The sequence below is a fragment of the Saimiri boliviensis genome, chromosome X (genome assembly GCF_048565385.1).
Source record: "Saimiri boliviensis isolate mSaiBol1 chromosome X, mSaiBol1.pri, whole genome shotgun sequence".
Classification (NCBI taxonomy): Eukaryota; Metazoa; Chordata; class Mammalia; order Primates; family Cebidae; genus Saimiri; species Saimiri boliviensis.
This window is the reverse complement of record NC_133470.1, coordinates 33,228,671-33,252,372: the sequence shown is the minus strand read 5'-3', so window position 1 is coordinate 33,252,372 and position 23,702 is coordinate 33,228,671. Positions and strand designations below refer to the sequence as shown.

At 32.9% G+C, this 23,702-nt stretch overlaps 1 protein-coding gene across 1 annotated transcript in view; it reads right to left on the bottom strand.

Annotated features, from left to right (window-relative positions):
- The window catches only part of CFAP47 (cilia and flagella associated protein 47), a 440,981-nt gene that overhangs the window by 6,218 nt on the left and 411,061 nt on the right, over positions 1-23,702 (bottom strand). The window contains exons 60-62 of the mRNA XM_003924170.4: positions 21,562-21,714; positions 14,856-15,027; positions 9,005-9,166 (exon numbers count right to left, since the gene is read on the bottom strand). Of these exons, the coding sequence (XP_003924219.4) occupies positions 9,005-9,166; positions 14,856-15,027; positions 21,562-21,714 (487 nt within the window). The remainder of the gene's footprint in view (positions 1-9,004; positions 9,167-14,855; positions 15,028-21,561; positions 21,715-23,702) is intronic.

The following is a 23,702-nucleotide window of genomic DNA, read 5'->3' as shown; positions in this document are numbered from 1 at the left end:
AAGAGCATATGAAAAAATGTTTAACATCACAAATAATGTAATAAATGCAAATCAAAACCACGATGAGATGCCATCTCACATCAATTAGAATGGCCATTATTAAAAGGTCAAAGAAAAATAATATGCTGATGAGGTTGCAGAGAAAATGGAACACACATACACTGTTGGTGGAAGTGTAATGCTGTATGTCTATAGAAACAAACCAACACTACCCCAGGCATTTTCAAATGCCACCTAAGGGGGGCGATATTGCCCTGGTTACTTCCAAACCTGTTTTTTTGTTGTTCTTTGTTGGCACTGCCTCAACTATGTGACTCTAACTTGTGAAGTTCTATATACATCTACACAAAGATTTTTGATAAATAGCCCCAACAGTCCCCTTTTAATGGAGGTCAAGATGGCTTCCAAAAGGTTTTTCTTCACCCAGTGGTTTGCAAGGTTTCTATTTCTTGGTTTACATTTTTTTCTATGGACTCCTATGTTCAAGCAAGCTACAAAGAAGCACAAATTTAAAAATCAGATGAAAATAGAGCTTCTCTGTTTCAATACTAAGGATTTGTGTGTACAGTGTTGGTGAGGAGGGTGACTACGAATGGGGATAGTGAAGTATGATTTAAAAATAATCTTAATTGAAAAGCATAAGACTCTGATACAAGTACAGACTCTACTGGGGACAGATTTTTATATAAATTATATATAAAAATATAGATTATATAAATATGCAGAATTTATATAAAAAGCTATATAAAATATATTTATATTTTATACATCTATATATAAATATATGAATATAATATATTCATATTATAGCATATTCATAATTTATATAATCTATTCATAATTTATATATAAAGATTTTTATATAAGTTATATTTTCCTTTATATGGCATTCCTTAAATTATACTTTCCCATAAGATGTAAGATACTTATTCTGCCTGCAGCTGCCAAAGCTAATGATGAGTATAACACTCTAAGAGAAAAGGAATGTTTAGTAGCTTTCTCAGGGATGTTGATATGGAAAATATATCTAGGCAAATCTGCCATATTTGTTAGCCTGCCACAGTTCAGAATGGCCTGAATCTAAAATTCACAGGATGACAAGCTAAGGTAGGAATATAAAGAAGGGCATCTCTGGGATAGGATCAGAGATATTGAAGGGGGGAGTTGAGCCATCTTCCCTAAATGTGCACCCTGCCCTTTAAGCATCAACAAGTCTAGAACTTACTTCATTCTTCACTGTGGTTGTGTAAACATTTGTGTGTGTGTGTGTGTGTGTGTGTGTGTGTGTGTGTGTGTGTGTTTAGGTAAATTGTGACAGTGATATCTAGTTTATAGTAACATATATATTAAATTAATTCTATATATGCTAAACATTTAGTAGGCATGTGACAATCATTTACTATTATTATTATTATTGTATTGTTCTGAGGTAGTTCAGACAAGGAAATTAGAAACAGCACTGAATGATCATGAATAATCACTTAAGTGAGCTCATACTGTCCTAAATTTGACACAGCTCTGATCTTTACTGGAAACAAACTTTTTTTAGTTCTTTTTCTTGATAACGATATTATTAAGCATGGTAGATAACTTGTGTCTTGGGAAATATCCCCTTTCATATGTTTGTGACAAGAATGTGGCAGCCATTCTCTAAGCTAGAAATAATTGTATTCAGAAAATTAAAATAACTGCTCACATAAATACTGATTAATGCTAGAAAGTTGATGCTAATGCATAGAGGAGATATGTAAGATTTCCAAAGGGGAAAATTTCTGTTAATTTTTACATATTTTTAGAAATTATAAAAACACTTTTTCATCTCTATCTGGAGCATTTAAAAGCTGTTTATTTCAGTCAGTGGAACATCCTTGAGAAAACTGCTTACAAAACAATTTCATCAAGTTTTTTTAAGTGCCATTATTTATTTTATTTATTTATTTATTTATTTTTAGACAAAGTCTTGCTCTGTTGCCCAGGCCGCTAAAGTGCAGTGATGCGATTTTGGCTTGCCACAACCTCCACCTCGGGATTTAAGCAATTCTCCTGCCTCAGCCTCCCGAGTAGTGCGTGCCACTGCACTAGGCTAAATTTTTTTTTTTTTTTTTTAGTAGAGATGGGGTTTCACCATATTGGCCAGGCTGGTCTTGAACTTCTGACTTCAGGTAATTTGCCCATCTCGGTCTCCCAAAGTGCTATGATTACAGAAGTGAGCCACTGTGCCCAGCTGCCATCATTTTTTTTTAAAGACAGTAGCTTTATTGTTATTGCTAGAAATAAATGGAGACCCAGCTGTGGTGTAAAAGTGTTAATGAATTAGAGAGGGTTTAAACAATGTGGACAGCATGATTCACTAAAGCTTTCTTAAATTATATGTATTCAGGAGTGTGGTTTTATATATATACACACATATATGTATACACACACACACACACAGCCCTACAATTAGTATTCTTGATGAAAATGCTCATCTACAGATTTTCACTTTATAACAAGACAATTTCTATGTAGATGATCCCAAATGATTATTTCAAAATATGATTAGCTTATATTACTAGGAAACCATTTGTTTCTAATTTCTATACTCTATCAGAACTGAATTGGACTTAGTGATAGTGGCTAAGAGATGGTGTATTTCTCATTTCCTAAGATTTACATTGTAGTTTTTTGTGTAATTCATAATGCTCATTTACATGAAAATAATTTGTTATCACAAAGGGCAGACATTAGTAAAAACTAGGATATTCAGAAAAATAAGAAAATTATATTTCTCAAAAGTTTTACTTCTTGCTAATCACTTATACATACATAAAATAAGAATAGCTAAACAATTTGATACTTTGAACTGTTATGTTTTTATAATAATTCTTCAGAATACTTTGTATTATTATGTTTAAAATTATCCTTTGATACACTAACACTTTACATATTTAATTTAAGAAACAGAGTCGCTACCACCATAGGGTTTGCCATGCATCTTTGTCCTTCTTTCCTTTCTCTGTATTCCCAGCACACATAAAAAAATGTATAATCACTAGGACAGGGGGTCATTCCTTTTTAGAACTTATTTTACTCCTGATTCCCTAAAGAAAAAGGAAATATTACTGGGTTCATAAGGAAGCGGTCAAATCCTGACATCTTTAAAAAGTGTGCAAAGGATCTGAACAGACATTTGTCAAAAGAAGACTTACAAATGATCGATGGGTATATTAAAAATGCTCAACATCATTAATCATCAGAGAAATGCAAGTCAAAACCACAATGAGCTATCATCTCACTCTAGTTAAAATAGCTATTAGGAAAAAGAGAAAAAATAAATGCTGGTAAGGATGCAGAGAAAAGGGATCTCATATACTGTTTGTGGGAATGTAAATTAATACAACTATTATGAAAAATGCTGTGGAGATTTCTCAGATAAACTAAAACTATAACCACTTTATGATCTAGTAACCCTACTACTGGTTATTTATCCAATGGAAAGAAAACAAGTATATCAAATGGAGACCTGTACACCCCTATTTACTACAGAACTTTTCACAATAACCGCGATAGGAAATCAACTTAAGTGTCCATCAATAGATTCATGGAAAAAGAAAATGAGGCATATTTACACAATGGAATACAATTCAGCCATAAAAATCATGAAGTCCTTTCATTTGCAGCAACATGGATGAAAATAGAGGTCATTATGTTAATGAAATAAGCCAGGCACAGAAAGACAAATATCATATGTTCTCACTTATAGGTGAGAGCTAAAAATGTTCACCCCATGGAGATAGATAGTACAATGATAGTTACCAGATGTGGTGATGGGTGAGGAGGTGGGGTAAAGAGAGGTTAGTTAATGAGTACAAACATAAAGTTAGATAGAAATAATAAGTTCTAGTGTTAGCTAGAATAGTAGACTGACTACAGTTAACTATCATTTCTCATTTCAAAATAGCTAGAACAGAAGATTTCAAATGTTCCCAACACAAAGAAATGATAAACGTTTGAGGTGATGGGTATCCTAAACACCAAGATTTTATCAATACACATTGTCTGCAAGTATCATAATACCATATATACCCAATAAAGGTGTAAAATTGTTAGGAGTCCATCAATTAATAAATAACATGTATAGCAAAAACAGTCTTGGAAAAAAGATACATTACAACTATATACAGGGATATCAACACCTCTCTCTCATCAATTATTAGAACTACTGAACAGAATATTAGGGAAAAAAAGCAAAAAATAAAAATAAAAATAAAAAACCTTAAATAAAACCATCAACAAACATGCTCTAACAGATATTTGTAGAACACTCCATCTACCTCTATTCTGTTGATTTATATTTTTATCCATAGGCCCCCTGCCCAAACAAATTACTTAGAAACTCAAATGATTAAATTTTTACAGAGTATGTTTTCTGGTCATGATGAAATCTAATTAAAAATCAATAAGAGAAAGACAACAAAAATCCTCAAACACTTGTAAATTAAGTGTCTCTCTTCTAAACAATCCCTGTGTCAAAAAAGAAATATCAAAGGAACTAAAAACACTAAACAAATATGAAAAAAAGCAACATACTAAATTTGTGTAATAACAGCTAAAGCAGTATCCAGAAGGAAATTTATAATACTAAATACAATAGAAAAAAAGAAAGGCCTCAAATCAACAATCTGAGTTTCCACTTCAGGAAACTAGAAAATTAAGATAAATCCACAATAAGTAATAGAAAAAAAAAAACAAAAATGGGAGCAAAAATCAATTTAAAACAGAAAAATCGAGAAAACCAATGAAACTAAAAGCTGGTTCTTTAACAAAACTCAGTGAAACTGACCCACTTCTAACATGACTGGTAGTGGTTAAAAGAAGAAGTTACAAATGATCAATTTCAGAAATAAAAGAAGAGATACCACATAGACTCTGCAAGTCTCAACAGATACTTAAGGAAGTATACTGAACAACTTTACACACACACATTTGACAATTTAGAACAAATGAAACAATTACTTGAAAAGCACAGACTACCAAAACTATCCAGTATGAAATAAATTACCTTACTTGACATATAACTTAGAGTAATTCAATTTATAATTTAAAAAAGCTTCTGAAAAAGAAATCTTCAGTCTCAGATGATTTCAGCGGATAATTCTATGAAACATTCAAAAGATAATTATAACCAATTCTAAACATTATCTTTCAAAAAATGGAAGAGGAGGGAACATTTCTAACTCATTTTTGAGAACTGCATTACTCAGATGGGAAAAGCAGACAAAAAGAATGCCATAATAATAATTAAAATTTAAAATTTAAAATTAAAAATCAAACTACAGCCCAATACCTCTATGTAGTTAGACACAAAAATAATGACCAATTAAACCAAATTCAATGCAATAATGTATACAAAAATACATAACAATACCAAGTGGATTTTATTACAGGAATGTAAATCTGGTTCAATATTTTTAAATTCAATCAATGTAACCCAGCATTTCAATAAGCTACATAAGAAAAATGGCATTATATTATCAATTGGTGCAGAAGAATCATTTGACATAAACACACATTCTTGGTAGGACCTTCAAAAAAATTAGAAATAGGGGAATTAGGAATTGTTTCCCCAAATATATGTTGAAGTCCTAACTCCAGTACCTATGAATATGACCTTATTTTAATATAGAGTCATATCAGATGCAATCAAGCCAGGATGAGGTCATTATGAGTTTTTAATGCAATGTAACTGGTTTTATAAGAAGAGGAGAACATATACAGACAGGGACACACAGAGAGAACGGCATGTGATGATGAAAGCAGGGATTGGAGTGATATATGTACAAGCCAATTAGCCCTAAGGATAGCTGGCAACACAAGAAGCTAAGAGGAACTCATAGATCAGATTCTTCCCTAGAGCCTAGAGAGAAAGCATGGCTCTGCTGACACCTTATTTTCAAAATTTCTAGTCTCCAAAACTGTGAGAAGATAAATTTCTGTTGTTTTAAGCCACCTAGTTTTTGGTAGTTTGTTACAGCAGCCCTAGGAAACTAACACAAAGATGAACAATTTCCTCCATTTATTGAAAAGTACCTTAAAATATTATACAGCTAACATCATATGTAATGGTGAAAGGCTGAATGCTTTCTACCTAAGTTTGGAAGAAAAGGCAATGATGTCGACTCTCATCAGTCTTCTTCGACATAGTACTGGAAGTCCTAGCCAGTGCAATGAGGCATAAAAGGGGGGAAAAAAAGTCATACAGGTTTATAGTGAAGAAATATAACTATCCCTTTGTGTGGAAGACATGATTGTCTATATAGAAAATGCCAAGGAATCCAAAAGCCATGCTTATAGAATAAATAACTGTTCAGAAAATTCAGAAGATACAAAATAAGCACACAGATATCAATAGCACTTCTATATGCTAGCAACAAACATGGAGCCTGAAATTGAAAACACTATAACATTTATAATCACTCTAAAAGTACAACATCTAGATGAAAATGTATCAAAACTTGTACAGAGTCTATAATCTGAAAATTATAAAACACCAATGAAAGAAATCAAAGAAGATCTAAGAAAACTGAGAGATCTACCATATGTGGTATGGATTAGTAAAATATATAGTAGTGTATGTAACACAACAAAAATATCAAATGTTAGCAATTTGATCTATAAGCTTAATAAATTTCTTTCACAATAAGATAAGAATTTTGTAGACATAGATAAGCTTATTTTTATAATATGTATACAGAGGTAATGGAACTAGAAGAGCTGAAATAATTTTAAAAGGAAATCATAAAGTGAGAGGAATCACTCTACCTGACTGTGGTGTTATTAGCAAAGGATAAAGAGAACAGAATAGAAAACCCCAAACTAGACTGATACAAATATATCCACCTTGATTTTGGACAAAGTTTCAAAATCAATTCAATGGAGGAAAGATAGTCTTTTAAACAAACGCTGTTGGACGTCCTTAAGGAAAATGATGAACCCCCAACCTAAACCCCACGCCATATGCAACAGTTAACTTAAAATATATAATGGCTTTAAATTTGAAACATAAAACTCTAAAATTTTTAAAAGAAAACATGAAAGAAAATCTTTGGGATTTTGTAAGAGATGGGTCAGAGTGGTGGGAGAAACCATAGAGAAAGGAGTTCTGAAAGGCCTTCTGAAAGGTTGTAAGGTTCTGCAAAGCTTGGTGGGGGAGCGGGTACAGAGAATAGCTGAAGGCAGCTGTTCTCTTACCCTGAGGCAGAGAGCGAGAAGTAGGTACAAGGGAGTGTAGGAGAATTTATCTTAAACAGGCTTAAACATTTAAAAGTTCTTGGGCATTGTGTCGAACAATTTATATACACTGCATTATTTGTTCTCATGGCAACATTATGGGTTAGATTTTCTCTCCACACTAAAAATGAGGAAATGGAAGCTCAGAGAAGCAAAAACATAGCTGAAAGTCCCACAGGCATTTATGGTTGAGCAAAAAATTATTTCTCATTCTGTTTGACTATGAAACCAACTCTTTTTTCACAAGAATATCATTTTTTCAAACTGTAAGAGAAATTTCAGATCATACAGTTTAATATCTACTCGATGTTACAATTTCTTCTACATTACAGGTACTTCTCTGATTTAACACTGAATACTCTCTAGCAAAGTGGAACATTCTGATCCCCAAAACTATCACTAAATTTAACTGTCTTTACCTCCTTAAAGCCTCTCCAACCTGTCTACTTTCCCTCTAAACTTGCCCTGCAAAAAGTTCAAGCAACCTTCAGACAACAGCATTAGCCAACTAACTAATCTACCTCCATTCACTCTTGCCCTTTTTGCATTTGTTTTCTATACATTTCAGCTAAATGTTCTTTTTCAAATATATCACTCTGCTGATTTAATGGTTTTTTTATACTTCTTTGGATAAACAGCAAACATCTTGCCATAGCCTATAAGAACAGTAACTGTTAGGTGCTGGTTTGCTCAGGTCTATTCCAGTTTACCTTGTTGCCAAACCTAATTATTAACTATCCTCTTTAATTCTCAAGATGGTTCCAGTTTGGACAGTGAATTTTGTGATTATCTTATCTATAAAGACTTGTATAACCTGGCTTCAAATACAAGTGATTATACATTTAACTGTTCATCACTCATTTTCACCATAAAGCTGGACAACTGCTACAAAAAACCATTTCAGCCCTCGAGAAATAGATGAAATATATACAAGGCTAATAGGTGCTTATTCATGAAAACTACTGAACTTCAGATAAGGATAGTGTAAGAAATCACATGCAAAATACATATATTATGTAATTTCATTTATTTGAAATATCAGAAAGTGCAAGACTATAGAGACAAAGCAAATCAGTAGTTGACTGATACTGGTAAAGTGTACGAGAGTTGACTACAAAAGGGTTTGAGGGAAATGTGGGGGGAAATGGAAAAGTTCTACATCTAGAATGTGGTAATGATTGCAAATTCTATAATTAAAAATTATTAAAATGTACATTTACAATGAATGAATTTTATGTTATATATGCTATACCTTAAAAAGCTGTAAAAGTATATTTTACATGTGAGATAGGTAAAAGTATTGTAATACTGCCTATGTTAGCACAAATATGACAAAGACCACTATGATAGAAAGTAAATAAAACATAACATGGAATCAATGTGGGTTTACCCAATCATTTCTGCTTAGTTAAACCATTTGATGTACTAATACAATTGACACATTTGCAGAAAAACACTGAAACATCCTTTGAAAACAAAGGAAAATATTGTTAGTATCCTGTATTTCAATTTTTAATTATCTACTTTTATTTTCCTTTCTGGTCTTCACTTTGTATACCCTATTTTCCAATTTTTAAACAAAAATTTATGTAGTATATAAAGCTTTGATTCAAAGAAGCAATGTTGCACTGGCTTAACCAGCAAAAGATGAACTATAGAATTTCCTATCTTAAATTTCATTCCAAAGTTCAGCATATTCACTAAAACAGCTACACACTTTTGTTTAATATATTACCTTGTCTGACTTGTCAGCCTCAAGTCAAAAATAGATTCCTTAAATAAACCAACTCCTTCAATGTCAATGACAGCATCCACCTCAGGTTCAGTAGCGATCACGCTTATGGGAAATTTCCAGATCCCTTCTGTTATGCACTCTATTTTCAGTGTTATTTCAGTCCTTGAATATAAAAGGAGATTTTTAAGGATACCACATGAAGACAAGTAAAGAGAATAAATATAGTAAGGTAATATCAAGGTAAAAATGTAAGCAAACTTTATGTTTCAGTGAAAATACTAGGGCATTTAATTCTTAAAAATAATGTAAATGACTTTTAATTACACTTTAGAAATTATTTTTAGGTCATAGATTATCATTCTCCCTTTGAAATAATTATCTTTTAGGACATTTTATCTACCCTCTAGTTATTTTCTAAGAACCAATAAGGTATGCAGAATGAATTCTGCAAATTTTCTGTAGCCAGCATAGAATATCATAGTGCATAAGAAGGTAAGAGTGGATTTGGCAAAATGAACCCATGTTTTATACTAATAGATATTCCATTTGGGGATTCTTTTCAAAAATGAAACATTGTGAGAAAGTAATTTCAACTCTTGCTTCACAAAGAAAAAATATATTTTCTGTGAAAACATACAAAGCCCATATAATTGACTTAAATGGCAGTTTTAAAAAAATTAAATTGCAATTGGTAAAGACCACATACACCTTGCAGAATAAGATAAAATTGAGTGGCAATTAAGGAAGAAAGTTAGCAGAGATCGATTTTAGACTTCCAAAGCAGTTGACTATGACAAAGAGTGGAGAAAAAGGGCAGTAGCCAGAGTTGACGAATGGTTATCTGTTTGCTTATTTAGGGTAGAAATGACACACATGTAACAGTGTGGTTTCAATATCGTAAGTGAGGATTAGAAAAGGAATCTCAAACCTCTTACTTAAAAGTGACAGAAAGAACAGTTCTGGGAACTCTTATTTTTCTTAGGTAGGACTACAAAATTACTCAACCATTTTGTGAGCAACTGGAAAATATCTTACCAAATTTGTGCAAAGCAGTATGGCAATTTCTCAACAGAACTACCACTGGACACAGTAATCCCATTACTAGATATAAACCAAAAGGAATATAAAATCATTCTATCATAAAGACACATGTACTTGTGTGTTCATTCCAACACTATTCACAATAACAAAGACATGGAATAACTTAAATTCCCATCAAACAAAGACTGAATAAAGAAAATGTGGTGCGTCTACACCACGAAATACCATGCATCCATTAAAAAAAAAAAAAAGAGATTATGGCTATGTGCGGTGGCTCACGCCTGTAATCCCAGCACTTTGGGAGATGGAAGTGGGTGGATCAGGAGGTCAGGAGTTTAAGACCAGCCTGGCCAAGATGGTGAAACCCTGTTTCTACTAAAAATAAAAATAATGAGCCGGGTGTAGTGGCAGGTGCCTATAATCCCAGCTACTTGGGAGGCTGAGGCAGGAGAATCGCTGGAATCTGGGTGGCAGAGACTGTAGTGAGCTGAGATTGCCCCACTGCACTTCAGCCTGGGCGACAGAGTGAGGCTCTGTCTCAAATAATAATAATAATAATAATAATAATAATAATAAAGAAAAAGATTATGGCTTTTTCAGACACATGGATACAGCTGGAGGCCATTATCCTTAGGAAACTAACATAGGAGAAAACCAGGAAATCAAATACCACGTGTTCTCACTTTAAGTGGGAGCTAAATGATGAGAACACATGGACAAAAAGAAGGGAACAATAGACACTGGGGCCCACCTGAGAGTGGAGGTTGGAAGGAGGAAGAGGAGCAGAATGAATAACTATTGGGTACTAGTCTTCATACACGGGGAAAGAAATAATCTTTACAGCAAACCCCCATTGACACGAATTTACTTATATAACAAACCTGCATATGTACCCCTGAACCTAAAATAAAAGTTTTTTTTAAAAAAGAAAAGAATGCTTCATTTAATAAATTAGTAGTTTCACTATTGGTACTTTCCTCTGGAGAAATGCCTCTAAGATTTCAAGGGGTCATGTATACAAAGATACTCATTATTGCATTATACTATCAAAAAAATTGGGAGTAAAATTTTAAAATGTTCTTTCAATAGGGTGCTGCTAAAATGAAGTGTGTGGCATAGAAACAATGGAATACTATGCGGTATAATTTACTTAATGATGACTAACACACAGTCTTAAACTTAACACATCCAAGTATACATTTCAAAACTATATCTCTTTCACATTCTCCTGTCTTTGTAAATGAAACTATATTACTCTCTTACCACTATTTCAAGACCATTATTTCAAGAACTGGTTTCTCCACTTCTCCTGTTAGCATCTTACAAGATTTCCAGGATTTAGAGCCATTGTTTTCTTTTCTTTCTTTTTTCTTTCTTTTTTTTTTTCTTTTATTTAACTCTGTGTCTTCCAGTAAACCATTCCAAATTAATTTGGAACAAGGAATGGCAGAAGTAAATAAATATGCATATATATGCACAAAATACGATTGTTAAGTTACATCGGGTATCACTTACACTTACAAAATTTGATGAATCAGGTGTATACGTTATCCTAAACTAGTTCACCAAGTACTTCTTCTTCAATAGTTTTCTATGGTTTCTAACATAAAAGACCAACTCATATTATCATGGACCTATGTGAACAAATCCCAGCAACATTCTCCAAACTTATTTCTTCCTTTGCTCACTCCAGAAAAAGATTGGCCTCCTTACTAGTCATTGTTTGTGCTAAACACTTCCTGTCTTATGTGCATTTATTATTTTCTCTGGCTCAAATGCTCTTTCCAACTTTTTTCATCTGTAAGGTCTTTGCTTAGACATCATTTCATGGAAGACTACCTATTCACTTTATCTGATGTGCATCCTTTATAGTTCTCTATTTCCCCTATTTATTTCTTAGGACAATCTAAAATTTGCTTGCTTGCTTATTCATTTATTTCTGTTATCTATCACTCTCACTAGATGATATACTCCTAAAGTGCAGAGATTTTGTCTCTTTTGTAGATGTTAAATGATTTTTGATAAATTAATATACAGATTCAAATGAATAATACTGAATAATTCCATGCTACAAGCCACTTCTTTGAGTTAATGAGAAGCTGCTGACTCAAAATGTGGGACCCACTAGGGCAAGACCATGCAATTTCAGGGATGACACAGTGAACCATTTTATAATCAATACATAGATCCATAAAAATGCATATGTGTGATATTTCTTATTTCAAGTTGCCAACAAACTCCGAAATAGAACTTTGTTTCTCATTCTGTTCAGTTCTTGAGCAGGTAAAAAGTTCTAGGAAAATGTCAAGCTAAGGTAATTCGTATTTCTGAAGATACTATAAGACAAATGATAGCTATTATTTCTTTATTTAGAAAAATGTTTAGACATGTTAAATTAGGATCATCAGACTGATTCATTACAATATTAACCACTGTTCTCATATGTTTTTGTATTGGACCCTTAATTTTTATTGGAAAAAGGCCCATAGGAATAGTTTTCCTGCATTTCTTTTGTAAAATTATAATTTAGCAAATTGATAATTATTTTTATTATGCATAACACCATATTCTGTGAAAAGATGAATGTCAAAATTACCTAGTATTCACTGTGGGAAACATGATATATTTTCTTTTTACCAAAACATAAAAAATGTTCTTTTTAAACTTGCCCACAAAAAAAGAGAATTGAATACTAATTTATTAATCTAGGTAAAGCATAGTATAATTATTTTTCTATTATTTTTCATAGCTTAATATTATTGGTGTAATCTTGATTTTTCTCATTTAATTGTTTCTCTTGCATTGACATTCTGGTCGATGATGAACTGTATGTACAATGGTTGTTCCATATGATTATCATACAGTATGTTTACTGTACCTTTTCTGTGTTTAGGTACACAAATATTTACCATTGTGTTACAGTTGTCTTCATTATTCCGTATAGTAACATCTTGTGTATGTTTGTAGCCTAGAAGCAGTAGGCTATGCCATATAGCCCAGGTGTGTAGTAGGCTACAAAATCTAGGTTTGTGTAAATACACTCTATGATGTGTGCACAATGATGGAATCACCTAAGGATGTGTTTCTCAGAACATATCTTTGTCGTCAAGTGATACATGATTGTACATATAAAAGAAGGAATCATAGTAAATGAATATATGTATATATGCACAAAATAGCATTGCTATACCGTATCAGAACATCACACTGTGAAATTTATCTCACAGAAATTTATCAATCATCAAAAAATGTTACCCTAAATTAGTTTCCCAAATATTCACCAAGATGTTCTAAATCCACAAAATCTGTAATGAGTATAAATTCACATTGGCTCTGCCCATATTCACAAATAATAACATTGTTCCTTTTCTAGTGTTGCTGTAATTTCCACATCATTGAATTAATACAATATGAAGCAAAATGTGAAAAAAAATTAATATATAAAACTATGAAAAATAAAAGAAAATACAAAAAATAGAAAATGTCAATGTTTATGGTACACTTTCTTCTTGTAGCTTGATTTCATTACGGCTTCCCTAAGATGACCCCGTATCTTTTAGTTATCAGACTACATATTTATAGCCACTTTACATGTATGACTACATCAGATACAAGGCTGAACTTTAGAAATTGACCTAGCAATCCTACTACTGGGTATATACCCAAAGAAAAATAGATCATTATACCAAAAATCCACATGTACTCGTATGTTCATTGTCACATTATATTCACAATAGCAAAACCATGGAATTAACCTGTGTGGCCATCAATGGTAGACTGATACACAACGGCATAACATGCAGCCATCAAAAAAATGAAACCATGTCCTTTGCCTGCATCCATGTCCTCTTTCCATGGTCGGGGCTGGAAGCCATAACTCTAAGCAAATTAAGGCAGGTATAGAAAACCAGACACTGCATGTTCTCACTAATAAAAAAGAACTAAACATTCAGCACCTGTGGCCATAAACATGGGAACAACAGACACTGCAAACTACTACTTGGGAAGGGGATAGGTTAAAAAGCTATCTATTAGGTACTATGGTCCCTGCCTGAGTGCAATATACCCATGTAAAAATCCTACAGATGTACTACCTGTATCTAAAATAAAAGTTGAGAGGAAACGAAAAAGAAATCATTAAAAACACAAATAATATTTTCAACTGTTTTTTCATTGCCAGGCTGTACTGTGTGCATATCATGGAGCTCATCAGTATGTCTGCATTCAGAAACAAATACAGACCTATTTCAGAGTGAAATATCACATAGTTTTTGCAGATGCTGTGTAGCAAGTGTCCAAAAAGCAAACATAATGACACTGGATGAAGTTTCCCAAAGGCCACCCTTACCACAGATTCACTTATACCTTACTAAGGAATATGTAATGTTATATATTGAGTAGCAAAATGTAATGAAAGCAGTCGCAATGTAAAATATAGCTTAGGCATTTGCATCATTTGAACTGCTTCTGATAAGCAACATCAAGAAATATCATGTTGCTATTGCACAACACTAAGTCAGCTTTTTTAAAAAGATTTTACAAAATAGACTATTCTCTTTCATTAATGTCATACACTAATGACCTTAGGGAGATCATAATTCTTGAGGGATATCTTAGATTTCCAACTATTTAGACTACATTTTTCTCATGAGAATATTTTTTGTAGCTAGATGTAATCTAGCTCAAAATATTTTTCTCAATAATATGAAACAAATACTGTAATTCAAATATTGAAAAATAAAAAATCAACATTAATACATTTAAAAGACTAATAATATTGTTTAAATAAAAAAGAGGAAAGTAGGCTTACCTTAATGGCATATTTGGTGAGAATATCAGATTGAAGATCAATATTATACTTTCAGTCATAATATCATAAGATTTTTTAATCAAATATAAAGCTATACAGGGTTCCAACTTATACTTCATAACTTCAGATTCATATTCAATTTCATACTGAAATTGACGTATTCTAGGAATGGCTAGGAAAATCAAGATTAAAATATATTTCAATTTAAATTAACTAGGCATAGATTTAATATCAATTGCCTGTCAAGACTAATAATTTAGAGGAAGGGAGGAGGTATAGATTATTTATTTTTGTGTCTATAAAGTCTAGTGCATTATCAGGAATATAATGATAGTATATTTTTGTTAAAAAGTCAATAAATAAATGAATGCATATAAAAATAAACATAGAAGACAATTCTCACCACTTTTAAATCTTTATAATTCAGGTCTATAAAACAAGAAACACCACATGGAAATTAATAATCGTTAACTATGAAATGAAAATAATGACATTTGCTCCATATAAGTATATTAAAAACCAATAGCCTTACAAAAAAAGTGGTTTAAATTCTGCTTTGAATTAAGTTTAAATAATATAGAAACAATATTTCAAACTATTAAAGCAGGATTTTCAATTTCTGGTATATTTGGATTACCAAAAACTGTCCCTCATGTTTTAGCAATGGAGTATACAGAGACAATATGATGAACAAATATTTTCTTTTTTTTTTTTTTTTTTTTTGAGATGCAATTTTTCCCTTGTTGCCCAGGCTGGAGCGCAATGGCACAATCTCGGTTCACCTCAACCTCTACCTCCTGGGTTCAAGCGATTCTCCTGCCTCAGCCTCCCAAGTAGCTGGAATTACAGGCATGCACTACCACATCTGGCTAATTTTGTATTTTTAGTAGAGATGGAGTTTCTTCATGTTGGTCACACTGGTCTCGAACTCCCAACCTCAGGTGATCTGCCCACCTCGGCCTCCCAAAATGCTGGGATTATAGCCATGAGCCACTGTGCCCAGCCCAACACATATTTTCTTAATGAGTAGGTTACCAAAGGAAAGTAGTAGTAGTGTTTTGTTTACTGCACATGAAAAATATCTTAAACCCAAAACTAGCATGTAAATGAGAGGTACAAACATGTATTAAACTTACTCTCCAGTTACATGTAAGAAGCCCAACTCACAAATCAAGAAATTTGTTGCATATGGAACTTCAAAGAGAGGTCAGAGAATCCTGAATTGACAGGGGTACAGCTATGCTCATCCCAAATTCAACCCTCTCAGCCCAATGATGAGACATCTCCTTAGCCCAGGAGTTCTTAAACAGGGGAAGGGAAGAGTAAAGGGAGCAGCAAACTCTATCATGTACCCTTGCAGTAGGACTGCCCTCATGGACCCTGGTTCCAAGCCTTGTCCTTGTAGACATAGGTGCCAGATGTGTCCCCAGTCATGGCCGCAGATCTGCCTACAGTTCGAGGCACCAGGCCTACACCAAGACACCTTATAATTAAATGGTCGAAAGTCAAAGGTAGACTACTCTGGGCCACTCTGCTTATGGGATGTCCCTTTTCTGACTATGGAGTAGCCAAAAAGGGTCGAAGAAAAAAATAGAACTTTGAAAACAGAAGGAGAAAACTGATTCATCACATAGAAAGGAATTATTATTGCACTATCAGTGGATTTCTCAACAGAAACATTGCAGGACGGTAAACAGTGAGATGACACATTCAAAGAGCTAAAAGAAAACAAAAGGGCAACCAAGAATACTACACTTGACAAAACTGTACTTTAAAATGAAGAGATAAAAACTCTCAGATGAGTAAAAGCTGAAGAAGTTTGTCACTAGTAGACCTGACTTACGAAAAGTACTAATAAAGAGTTTTTCAAGCTGAAATGAAAGGGCGTTCAGAAGCAACATAAAAATTTATAAAAGTATACATCTCACTGGCAAAGGTAAATATATATATATACAAATGCAGAATAATGTGATAATAGTGGTGCACAAATAACTTTTAATCTTAGTATAAATATTAAAAGTATTTAGAATAACTATAGCCACAAAAAATAGTTAATGAATATACAATAAAAATGAGTTTTAATATCAATAATATAAAGTATGTTTAGTGGGAGTAAAAGTGTTTTTGTATGTGATTGAAGTTAAGTTCTTATCAGCGCAAAATAGACTTCTTATATTACGATATCAAATAATTTCCATGCCTGCCTTCTCAATGCACCTCTATTGTCAGTTGTCTCTCCTTCTGTAAATACTTTCATGAACTGCTGATGAAGACCTGTAGATTTTACCTCTGGGAAACTTTCTAGCTATGGCTAAATTAATGAATAAAGGGCAAATAATTTTGTTTCCACAGACAACACTTAAACATACATTAAAAACATGTTTTTCTTATCATTATTTATATTTTCATTTCTTTATTCATTCAGCAAATATTAATTAAAGGCTTTCATTAAAATGAAACATCCAATTCTTGTCCTCATGGAGTCTAAGATCAAGAGGAAGAAACTGACAGTAACTGCTAATGCCACAACTAGTTTTTAAATTATTACTCTGATAACTGGTACCACTGAGAAGTAGAGGATCCCGTGAGACCATAGGTCGTGGGAACACCACTGCTAAGGATTCCAGAGGAAGAGACCAACACACCAAACTGAAGGATGAGTAAAGGTTAGCTGGATGTAGAGATGGAGAAACCTCCTTTACTCATCAAAGCAGCCTGCAGGAATTATTCAGATTGCAGGAATTGTTTATGGTGAAAACATGGGCCCATCTGAGAAAAAACATATGAGAGCAGAGCATAGGGGGTGTGAAAAGCTTATCAAGAAATGAAGCAGGCAAAATAGAAAAGAGTGAGACAATGCAGGGTATGGTGAAGATGTGGGACTTCTAAGAATAACAGGAGACAATTAGTGATTAGCATCCAATTTCAAACTCTAAAGAACTGAAGCGGTCTGACTTAAGACTTTACAACTTAAGATAGCAGGCTTGTCTACGGCACAAAATTGCTGAAGAAGCACCATTAGCATCACTGTCTGGGAAGTGTGCAGGACATAATCTGTGCATAGGAATGTGGTGCCTCTCAGAGCAGAGCCCTAGAGCACTCAAAAAGTTAGGTCAGAGAAAGAAAACAAAACAACTGGACAAAGAAAATGTGGCACATATATACTATGAAATACTACGCAGCCACAAAGAACCACGAGTCCGTGGCCTTTGTAGGGACATGGATGAATCCGGAAATCATCATTCTCAGCAAACTGACACAAGAACAGAAAACCAAACACTGTGTGTTCTCACTCACAGGTGAGTGTTGAACAATGAGAACACGTGGGCACCGGGAGGGGAACATCACATACTAGGGTAGGTCGGGGAGTGGGGGGCTAGGGGAGGGACGGTAGGTGGCAGGGAGGCTGGGGAGGGAAAACACTGGGAGAAATGCCTGATGTAGGCGACGGGGGAAAGGAAAATGCAAACCACCAGGGCATGCGTATACCTCTGCAACAAGCCTGTGGGATGCACCCCAGAGCCTAAAGTACAATAAAAAAAGAAGGGGTAACCACTGAGATAATAAATTAATAAGGTTAGTCATGAAAGCCAAGAGTAGAAAGTACTTCAGCTTGGTCAACTGGTAAATGCTGGTGACATGTGGAACATAAATATGACTGCTGTATTAGACACACTGGATAAGGCTGGCAGTCTTTCCAAGGGTAATCCTATTAGGGTAAGCAGGACAAAAGGCTGGATGGAGTAAGTTGATCAGAAAAAAACAAGTGAAGAGAAGCAGAGCAAAGAATCAAGGACAGGAGGTCAATATGAGGTCACAGGAGAACCAATGACGGGTTTCTCAGGAGCGGTTTGGGATTAAAGGCCAAACCTGTCATTGGAGTTTACAAACAACAGGCAAATACGACACAGGCAGATGACTGGGCTGGGATGAAATGAGACACACATGACACATAAATCAAAACATCACACACACAAAAAGACAACAGATTAATCAAAGGAAAACAGCCTTGAACTATAGAACAATAGGGAAATAAAATTAAGGGGAATGACATTTATGTGCGGTTATCACCAAAATTACTTTCAGATAGAAAGCCTCGAGAGTCACTGAACTCATCCACAGAGAATTATAAAGAATGCACGGACCAGGAGTTACTTAGGAAGAAGAAATATACTTATAGGAGAAATTTGCCCACAGAGAATAATTTGTAATCTTATAGAAATGACATTGCAAAACACAGTCTAAAAATCCAAAAATAATAATATTTCAATAGGATAATACCAATTGATTTAAATACAGGTGCATAGATTTATCATGTTGAATAAATATTTTTGAACACCTTGACAACAAAGTATGTGTCCTGTTAATTTTAACGTCTCTGGAGCTGAGTGTAATATCTGGCAGAAAAGATGCTAACTGGATTGTTGCTGAAAGATAAAGATATGAAAGCAATTAATCCCAGTTAACTTAAAGATACGTGTGATGAGTAAGGATGAAGAGAGAACAGGGGTCCTCATATTTTCATTTAATGAAGCTTGATAGTTTAAAGTGACTCAGAGATATTCTATGAAGAAGATAATGGAAATTCTTGTCTCCTACTTAGCAGGTTTACATAAAGAGGCCTATTCACTCACAAGAATGGAAAAAGTATAGGAGTAAAATATCTCAGCTTCAATCTGCCTCCTTCATCATGACTGGCCACGGTGGAAAAGCAACATATCTGATCAGTGAATCTGAGTGAAGGAATGGAACATGAGCAAGTGAGCATGCCCTTCTCTTTCTTCCCCAATGTCTTAATTCCAGGATTCACACTTTCTTCTACTCCCTCACGTGTAAGTTGCTCCTGCAAGGAGTTCACAACTGGCTAGCCATGAATGCACTCAATTTTGGTGGAAGATATTAATAAGCCCAAATTTATCCAAAGTTTCAAGTCATTTTCCAATTCATTTGTATAATTAATAAAGCTAACACTTTGATCTCCATATGCTTTATTTTTATATCTGCATCTCAGTTTTAAACTCAGGTGAGAAAAGACAAGTGTGTGATTAATTATCACTCTGAAATTTTATCAGAGTCCATGCCACCCAGTATAATGCTTTAACTTCCACTTAAATTTATCATTTTAAGTGATATTATGTAGTTTTGTCTTTCTGTGACGGACTTATTTAATTTAGGTCCATCCATAATATTGCATATTATAGAATGTCCTCCTTTTTAAGGCTGAATATTATTTCAGGATAGTATATGCCACATTTTTAAAATCCGTTCATCTGTGGGCATAAATATAGGTTGCTTCTGTATCCTGGCTATTGTTAATAATGTTACAATGAACACTGGAATACAGACCTCTCTTGGAACTCCCCCTTTTTAATTTTTTAAAAATAAATGCCTAGAAAAAGGATTGCTAGATAATGCATGATAATTCTGTTTTTAAATTTTAGAAGAGACTCCATACTATTAGACTGTTTTTCATAGTTGATGAACCATTTTGCATTTCTATGAACAATGTGCAAAAGTTCAAATTTCTTATTGTGGTTTTGATTTGTATTTCCCTAATTAGTGATACTGAACTTTTTTCCACATAGTTGTTCACCATTCATATGCATTTTCTGGAAATATGTCTATTCAAGTCTTTTGCTTACTTTAAAAATTGGGTTATTAGGATTTTATTTTAAAAAAAGAATTGAGTTGTAAGAGCTCCTGATATATTTTAGAGATTAACCACTTATCAGATATACGGGTTGCAAATATTTTCTCCTATTCCATGTTATCTTTTTACCCTATTGATTGCTTCCTTTGTTATAAGGAAGCTTTTCAGTTTAATGTAGTCCTACTTTTTTTTTTTTTTTTTTTTTTGGTGCTGTGCTTTTGGTGTTATATCCATGAAATAATTGCCAAGACCAATGTGTCATGAGAAGTCCCTTTGCCAAACACAGGGTCTCTGGCAAGAGGGTATCCTAAATCTCTCTAAAGGCTTTGGTAAGTCTGGTTTCTCCTGAAATGCAAGAAACTTTCAATTAGTTTCTGTTGTCTTACGAAGGGAATTATTGCTGAACTGGTGTGCTTGTGGGTCTATGGAGGGTCCAGAACACTCTACTTTCCGTTAATGCTGGTATCAGTTTCATATATTTATTTCAAGACATCACATATTTGAAGAATTAGATAACCTATTTTAAATTATTTTGAATTTTTAAACTAAGATAGTAAATTCTTATATATAAATCTGGAATATACAGTGAATATATGGAGCATTATTATTATTATACAAACTTTATTGGGATATTATATCTAATTTATGTTCATTTTCTGTTTCTTTAAATAAGAAAATAATTTACTCAAGGTTTTGTTTCTAAATTTAAAGCTGCATTTTATGGCATTACCATATTCCTTAAATCAGAAGGAAACAGTAAAAGAAAAAAAATTAATGTTGAGGGGAAGTAGAAATTACAGTTACTGCAGTTTTTTCTTCTCTCACTATTGATGGAATCACAATCTACATCTTATAAATCTGGTGATAACTATAACTGTTACTTTTGAGCTACGTGAAAACACACATAACAACTGAATATTCCTTAAGCATTATGTGAATGTTATAAATGAAAAGTAAATGGACATGGATCATCATGTAACTGCACAATCAGCAACCTGCAATTCATGAAAACTAAGTGCTTCTTTTCATTTTTTCAATCAAAGGTAGTTTTCTTACCATTCATATCGTCACCAAAACTAAATGATTGTCTTTTTGGAATTACTAAAAATTCTTTCAATTCTGGAGTAGGAGTATGTCCGAAAAAACCGGGAGTCAGTATGATCTCCACTCTCTCTTCTACCCGTTTTCTGGTCTGACATTCTATGACAACTACAGGAGAGAAATATTTCCAGTTAATTTGATATGTAGGTGATATGATCATTCTTGAGATAGAAGAAAATGAACTATGTCATAAAAATAAAACTTCCTTTGGTATAGTTTGACTTTTCATTGTATCTGGCCACATACACACACACACACACATTCATATGACTATTAAACACTATGTAAAAATAGCACAGGAAAATAGATCTGTAAGATATACACTAGATTATAAAACATTATATTAGGAAGTAAAAATTTGATTCAGGAACTGATGTAGTTATATGAATAGCTAAAGGGGCAATTGTAAATGCATGACGTTTTTCCCCCTTGGAAATATATGTTCACTGTGATAATACTAAACTCTACTTTTATAACAATACTACAGGAAATGTCTTCAAATAATTTTTAAAAATAAGTTCTGTAACACTTATTTTGCAATAATATTTTCAAAGATTTCCTTTTAGATTTATGTTTTTACATGTACCCTAAAATTCATATTTAAATTATATATTTAAAATTATTTTTGATTCACTTTTAAGTTTATAAATGTCACCTTTTAAACACATAAAAATATTATAATGATTTATTTAAAATTCAACTTAAATGTGATTACATATTAATTTAATATAGAGCATTAAATATGCATATATCTATATATTTTATATATGCATTAAATTACAATTTTTTAATATCAAGTGATGAAAAATTTGTCAGCACTGTTGTGAGAAGTCAAAATAGTCTTTCTATTTACAACCACCAATTATATAAAGGAGGAATATCAATGTATTATTTTGACATTAGGTCTATAACCATGTGTACTGGAGTCCACATAAATAAGAATATTCTTTCTCCCAAACATATAAAATGCTATACTATTATCAAGTCAAATACACACTGAATACAGGGGAAAAAGGAGAATCATTATATAAAAAAATTTGTGAAATGTATAATGCTATGATTCTGTGGCATCAATAATAATATATTTACACAAACTACAAAATTAGATGATGTCCTCAGATGTATGTGTCTTCACAATACTTACATTTGTAATATAAAACACTATAATAAATTTAAATTTTATTCTAAAATTTATAAATTTATATTAAACATTCTGGACTTAGAATGAGTATGTGAAATGCACAGTAAGAATACCATGACAGATAAAAATTAAACAGGTTAAAATGGCTGGGAAAAACTGTACAAGCTTTTCTGGTTATAACTATCCTCAATATCAAAGCATTAAATCAGAAATTAATGTTATCAAAGTTATAATCAACATCATGTCACTGGTCGTGTCCTAGAGGTCCTTAGGATATTAGTGCTCTGGCAATTTATGAATCACTTAATCACAACAAATTCTCATTTCATTGTCTTTAGAGTGTGACAGGTAGCAGAGCGTTTTTCAAATGATCTGCCCCAATAAGGAGTAGTAGATAAGAATGCACAAAGAGAAAATGTGGCTCAAAGAACAAAAAAGTAACCTGGGTTTGAATAACCTAAGTGATAGATACATAAAAAAGAAAAGAAATAATAAACTTTAACAGTAATATAAGTGAACAGGGAAAGCAGTAGGTTATATCTGATGTTATTAAATAAAGAACAAAAAATAAACTACACAGGAAGTAAATTATATGTATTTATAAAATTATACCCACTTGCCTTTCGAGGGCACATGTAGATAAAAATAATCACCAGTATAGATTTTAGATTTTGGGGAAAATGATTTAATAACTAATATTCTTTCAGAACACTCATGTTACTATAGGTTGTGCTAATCTAACACAAACTATTTACAGAACTCAGGTTTAATTTAAAAATCAAGCAATTACCAAGAAAAGTAACTCAAAGAAAAATGTTCTAGAGCATGTTTAACTGTCTTTGAAGAAAAATTTGCAAGAAATTTATGTTTTTGTATTCTCATAAGCATGGTTTTTGACTAAAAATTTGGCCTTAAACCTTTAATCTGGAGAAAATGAAACTGTCTGCAGTTGACA